This window comes from Haplochromis burtoni, unplaced genomic scaffold (assembly GCF_018398535.1).
Source record: "Haplochromis burtoni strain Fernald_Lab_line unplaced genomic scaffold, NCSU_Asbu1 Contig_564, whole genome shotgun sequence".
Lineage (NCBI taxonomy): Eukaryota > Metazoa > Chordata > Actinopteri > Cichliformes > Cichlidae > Haplochromis > Haplochromis burtoni.
In genome coordinates, this window is record NW_024582925.1 from 304653 (window position 1) to 311702 (window position 7050).

The following is a 7050-nucleotide window of genomic DNA, read 5'->3' on the forward strand; positions in this document are numbered from 1 at the left end:
GTTCACCAGAGTTGGAAAAACAAAGATTGGAAGAATATTGTCTGGTCTGAAGAGTTTTGATTTCTGTTGGATGGTAGGATTGCATTTTGACAAGCATGAAAGCAATGAAAAGCATGACTCCATCCTGCCTTATGTCAACAATTCAGGATGTCAGTAATGGTGTGAAAGATGTGTTCTTGGCACTTTGAGCCTCTTAATACCAATACTAATTCCACGGCCTGCTTCTGGCTGTATCCCTGCCTTCGGTGTACCAATCTTCGTATTGCTGCTTCCAGCAGGATAACACACCGTGTCACAAAACTCAGATAATCTCAAACTGGTTTCTTGAACATGACAGGAACGCTCTGTTCACTGACTACAATTTGCATGATGCTGTCAGGTCAATATAGACCAAAATCTCTGAAGAATGTTTTCAAAATAGGTTCCAGCCCAGTACTACCACTGATTACCAGAGAGAGATGAACTGGTTCTCTCTTTTCTTTTCTTTTTTTAAAACACTTGATGTTAACAATAGATGTAACAATCCTAACAATGCAAAGTGTTGACGTACTTTACAAAAAAACCCACTTTGTATATGTAATTCAAAATAGATGTGGTACACAAATATTTCTAAAATTATTTGTGTACCACATCTATTTTGGCTACCTCTGGCTACCCTCATAGTACATTTGGTTTGCTTATCAAAGCCCCAAATATAAAGAACGTGAGAAGCGTGTAACAGTTCATTTGTCCAATTACAGTTATCATAACACCATGGATTAAACATGAGGGAAGAATTAAGAGATAAAATAATGATAATATTAAGAAGAAATATTAAAAAGAAGAAATATTAAGAAGAAACATATAAGATATTAAGAAGAAAGATAACTATTATTGTCACTCGTGGTCTACACAGAGCTACATTTGCATAATAAAAATACAGCCCGACAAATGTCCAAAATCAAATAACACACTGTGCCATATTGTGAAACATGCTAATTCTAATCATCCTGCCTGCACAGTATTACCATCTTTTCTGTGACTGTCTTGTACAGGTACAAAATAATGAATGACCCTGCAGGCTGGCTGAACGTGGACAAGGACACAGGTCTTATTAAAGTGGGAGCGTCCATGGACAGAGAGGGTATCTTCATCACAAACAACAGATACACTGCAACCATTGGTGCCTATGATGATGGTAGGAGGGAGTTAAAACTGATGCGGATTATTATCATCATTTGACTCTGATGACCACTGATATGATTTCATAAAATGACAAGTGTCTGAATAATTACTCTGGTAAACAAGAGTTTTGCTGTGGCTCTTTCACCTCTACTTTAACAAATCTGTACAATGTCAGAGATGAACATGAGGAAAGAGTTTATCAAGACACAAAAGTGATATCAGGGAAACAAAATGTATTTTATTGTTCACTGGATTAAGGTGTGTGTGTGCACGTGCGCTCGCTCTTTGCAATATAAATTCCAGTACAAACAGATGTTCCTGGCATGCTCACAGCTAATAACATTGTTGCCCTTTGTTAATGGATTGCATTTATATAGCACTTTTCTAGGCACCCAAAGCGCTTTATAATTCCACTATTCATTCACTCTCACATTCATACACTGGTGGAGGCAGCTACAGCTGTAGCCACAGCTGCCCTGGGGCAGACTGACAGAGGCGAGGCTGCCATATCGCGCCATAGGCCCCTCTGGCCATCACCAGTAGGCGGTAGGGTAAAGTGTCTTGCCCAAGGACACAACAACCCAGACAGAGAGAGCAGGGGGATCGAACCGGCAACCTACTGGTTACAGATAAGCTTCCCAATCCCCTGAGCCACGGTCACCGTTTGTTGCAGTACCTTCAATTATTTGTGTGTCAAATATCAGTTATGTAAGAACTGGAAGACCAGAGGAAAGTCTCTGAGGGTTAAAATTTGGACTATATTTCACTTTGTCGATGGAACCCACCTGTGAACATCTGTGTTTGTTCTGTGACCAGATGCAGTCCCAGCTACAGGAACTGGTATTCTGATCATTCAGCTGGAAGATGTCAATGACAATGCTCCCACCATTGAGCAGCATAAAATTATGGTATGTCTTATTTCCCACCAGCTCAACAGGTGTTTTCATCTAACACATCAAATAGTGGTGCAGGATGGGTGTATTTATTGAATCTACCGACTTAAAGATGCGATCAATTAAAAAGTTTAGCCAAGCCCTATGTATGCAGTCATGTGATACAGAATATTAGCATAAAGGCTTTGTGTTTCCTCAGGTGTGCAACAAGGATCCAGCTCCTCAGCTGCTCTCAGTAACAGATAAAGACGGACCAGAATTTGGAGCTCCCTACTCGGTGTCTTTACAGGGCATGTCAAAGACCAACTGGACCGCTAGGATGAATGACACCAGTATGTACACTGTATAAAGTGATGCTGTCCAGTCACATGGCCAGAATGTGAAATATTTTGAAATAGAAACGTAATATATTTCATCACTTGTGTTGAGATTATTTCCTGCGAATATCTGTTTTGGGTTTTTTTAGGAACGGGCATCATCTTGAATTTAGCCGCTGAGCTGCCCAGTGGAAATTACAGTGTTATACTGAGAGTGGCAGACAAGCATGGCTTGGGGCAGGACAACATCATCAAAGCTGAAGTGTGCGACTGCAAGGGAGAAGATTTGATGTGTACTCAGCGTGCTTTAGGTGGCAGCAACCTGCCCATTATTCGGGGAGTACTTGGAGGCATTCTGCTGCTCAGTGAGTTGTGAATGGATTTATAACTTGTAGCCTCTGTTTTCTTTCCCAGCTAAGTGGATTTGGTTGGTTGTTGTGTGCTAAACTTTGTGCTCTGTGTTCAGTGCTGGTCCTGATTGTGCTGTTTGTCAGTCTGAGGAAAGAGGAGCAGAAGGAGCTAACATCTAAAGACAACATCTTCTACTATAACAGAGAGCAAAGTAGAGAGGATGATCAGGTAAATGGACACCAGTTCTGAATGCAGCGTTAGCCTCATCCACGCCTGCAACATCGGCCTCTGTGTCTTCATCAACCTCGTCTGCTCCTGCCTCGTCTGGTCCTGCGGTTGCCACACCGTCATTGGACCCAGCTCGTCCTGTTCCGCCTCGCCTCTGCCGGCCGCTTTCCTTTTCGCCACCGCTGGCTTCGCGGTCGTCCTCCGGACCTGCTCAGTGGTCGCCACTGCCTTCCAAGTGGCCGGCCTCCTGATTTGTTTTGTCTGCACCACCGCCGTTGCCGTGTGCACGGTCGGCCCCCAGAACTGTTTGTACGGTTAGATGTAACGGTTTAGGATTTGTGTTCTCATGTTTTGTGTGGGTTTAGTTCCATGTGTCATTTTCTGTCTGTCTCTCAATGTCGAGTCTGCGTCTTTGTGTAGTGATCTCTTGTTTCCTGTTTTATTGTGAAGGTCTGCGTCTCATGTGAGTGTGTTCAGTTTACCTGCCTTGTCTCGTCTCGTTAATTACTCCCAGCTGTGTCCACCACCTGTAATCTCTCTGTGTTTCTCTGGGTGTATTTAAGTCGTGTCTTCTGTCATTGTAGTTGCTGGTCCGTCTGTGTATCTACCATGTTCCTTTCGTGTGTTCTCCCTGCTGTCACCGTCATATACCATCTTCCGTCTTCCTTCATGTTCAGGTTCGTGTCCTTGTTCAGGCTCAGTAGTTTAGTTGTCCAGTATAGTTTAGTTCTCCGTTTACCATTTGTCCATCTATATTTTTGTGTTTAATAAACCACCCTCACACCTTTGCAAGTGCTTGCGTTTGGATCCTCCTTTATTTCTTCCACACGGCTCATCTCACTCACCGTGACACTTCCGTTGTGTTTTGGAGTTTGTATGTGCTTTGTCTCTAGGGGCCACCGTATGTGACTGATGCAAGCCAGATCCTTTTATTTAGCAAAACTGTGATTAATAGTTAAATATTATTGTTGAGGGGCACAGACAGGACTCCACACGTACACTTAAAAAAAAAAAAGAAAAAAAAAGAAATTGCCTCAACAAAAGGGCACTGTGGGCACCCATCAGGAAAGGGACAGGTGCTCAAGCCCGTCCCGCCCCACCCCGCTCTGCACGTGCCTGATTTTAAGTATAAAATGGAATCCTGTTGTTGCATAGAGAACAGAAGTGCACCAAAAGTTTGTGGTCACGCGACCTGTGTGCTTTGAACTGCGTTTCCAAACATCTGCGCTCGACACATTGTCGAAATGTCAGTATCTGCAGAATGTGGCTTGCTGAGCTCAGACTCAGAGCACTGTTGGTAATATTGCTGCCAGCTCCTACTATCTGCTGTGTATCTGTGAAGTCAAGGGCGTAGATTTCGTTTTGGCATTGGTGGGGACGAATGATTCCGTTTTTTTTCCCTTTTGTCTTTGCTTCTTGATAACAAAAGGAGAAATGTACTTGCCAACATATGCTATTCTACATGCTTTTAAACCATTTAAAATTACAATTGATAGTTTTATATGTGAGTTATATAATGCTAAATTACAACTAAACAAATGACTAAGTATTTTAGACTTTGGTTTACTTCAGCTATATTCAATATAAATCAGGTATCACACAAAAATAAAAATAACTTCATATTGAGCAGGGCTGGACTGGGACAAAATATCGGCATTTTGACTAGTGACCGGCCCACCATGGTATTATAGGAAAAGTCATAAATCCTTTGAAGCCTTTATAATTAAACTTAAACCTACACCACCTTCCCTATTCTGGTATTCTAAACAGTAACACCTCATTTATAATTACATATACCTACAACTAAAAGGGTTGCCAACTCCCAGAAAAAAAAGAAAAAAATTAGGGAACCACTCCCCCACCCTCTGCCTCAAGATGCTTAACTAACAAAACCGATTTAAATTTAATGCACGTATAAAACAAATGCACACAAATCTATTATTTTTCTCCAGTAATTAAATAGATTCAACATCTTTCTTCAACAGAATTGCAGACTGCACAGAAGGTACCTTAACAAAGTAAAGAATACTATAACTTACTAGGGTATATACTAACGAGACTTAATATTTACTGAATACAATAATGGATTTCTATACATTTTACATCAGATGAAAATGTTGGTTGAAAGATTCAGATAATTATTTGTTAAAAGCGAGACATTTTAAATGAGAATAAGAAAGAAAAGTATTTCTTTGTGCCCCCCTCTCCCTGTTAATGCCCTACCTGCCCCCTGGCAAAACTTTGCTAGACCCGCCCCTGCACAGTTACCAGCTGTCAGCTACCTAAAAAAGGATCCTGGTGTTATTTCTCAGAAACAGTTCATAACTTCCCTTCAACTCATGTCACCTAAAAGGTAAACCTGTTTCTCCATCACAGCTCTGACGATTCAGTAAGGACATCTCCTGGTTTCATCTTCATGTTTCCCTCTCACCACATATCCAAACCGACATCTTGACCAGCAGCTTTACAGCTGTGGCTCCAGCAAACATCAGCTGATACTAGAAATTAATATTAAATAAATGCTAACAACAGCTGATCAAGCTTAAACATGCTGCTGTTGTTTAATGCGACCTCCGCTGGTTTCATCTTTCTGGCGCAGAGAGAAAAGCCGATCAGCTGATCATTGATCAGTTTCATGATTGAATTAGCAACTTTCTAGCTGAAGTAGTGCGGGACAAATCGCGTTCCTTTTCACCTTAACTTTAAAGTTTGACCTCCTCGGCTGTAATTGGTCCAGGCCAGAGTCGATCATGACCAACTGGCCAATCCACCACCGTTCATTTATACCGTTAAAAAAAGAAAAGGAAGAAAACCCCATCGGCCCATAAAAACGAAAAATCACGAGCGGCCCACTGGGCAAATGCCCGGTATGCCCGATGGCCAGTCCAGCCCTGAAATACAGTCATGACAATAAACATGAGTTCAAGGACTTAACAACATTACTTCAGTTATGTTGTCAGTGACCTCGCCTCTCCACCTCTGTCTGAGCTACAACAAGGCAGAGCTGCCTCTGTCACCTGATAAATAACAGTGAGACATTCAAATACATGTAGTCACACATGTGCTTCAAATACAGTCATTGAAACAACAGGTCATCATCCAATTCCACCTGTGATCTTGTGTCACCATTGCTCTCTGAGCTTTGTGTTGGTTCTTCTGTCACCTGACAAATAGGACATACATGACAATAAGAATAAAATGTGCAGCTGCTTCAGTGTTTCTGTCAAATTGTGCAGATCTTGACTCATCAGTAATGTTTGTAGTGTGAGTGCATTTTTACAACAATTTGTGCAAACTGCACTGCAAGGTGGAATATTTGCAAAATCGTGACTACCTCATGATATTTTGTCTCAAAAATTAACCCTATGAATATGTCAGTACCATTAGGATAAAATTGTCACCAACATTTTGACTTTAGACGTATAATTTTAACAGCCTCTGTAAACTAATATCCTGGCTCGCTCGAGGCTCCATTTTCTCCGACAGCTTCAATCAAAATTAGAAATGCTGCTCTTGGAGTGCTGCCTGTTGTGCAGTTAGTTTCCAAAACACGTTATTAATGGGTACATACAATTTTAGACTAATGTGGGCCAAAGCCTAGCATAGCCTGTAACATTATTATGACGGACACATTTTATGGGTGAACTTGAGTTTAAGTGACTTACAGGTTTCTTTGAAAAATACTTTCTTATATCCAGGTTCTTCCTTTTTGCTGCCATCCTCCTCTCCTCCTGGCAGCGCAGGCTTGCCGCTGCTAAAACTAAACAGAGCTCACTGAAAAGCACAGCCAATCACATTGGCCATATTTCTCACATGACGCAGGACTCAAGTAGAGAACATAATTTAACTCTTTCTGCACCGCTGGGTGAATGAGACGCTGACAGATGTTTTTTTGTTTTTTCTTTCTATCGGGTTGTTTTTCTTTACTCAAAGAGATCAAATTATTGGTGGGGGCAATTCAATAATTGCCGGATATTGGTGGGGACATGTCCCTTCCGTCCATGCCAAATCTACGCCCTTGTGTGAAGTACTCAGGAACAGAAACAGAAACTACCATGTTATGTCTCTTTACGCATGACGGAACCAGGGTGTTGCGC

At 41.6% G+C, this 7050-nt stretch overlaps 1 protein-coding gene across 1 annotated transcript in view; it reads left to right on the forward strand.

Moving 5' to 3' along the window:
- Positions 1-2989, forward strand: part of LOC102289785 (cadherin-1) — a 47642-nt gene extending 44653 nt beyond the window's left edge. The window contains exons 9-13 of the mRNA XM_005948040.2: positions 1035-1177; positions 1981-2072; positions 2257-2389; positions 2524-2739; positions 2841-2989. Of these exons, the coding sequence (XP_005948102.2) occupies positions 1035-1177; positions 1981-2072; positions 2257-2389; positions 2524-2739; positions 2841-2974 (718 nt within the window). The 3' untranslated portion in view covers positions 2975-2989. The remainder of the gene's footprint in view (positions 1-1034; positions 1178-1980; positions 2073-2256; positions 2390-2523; positions 2740-2840) is intronic.
- Positions 2990-7050: the final 4061 nt, after the last annotated feature.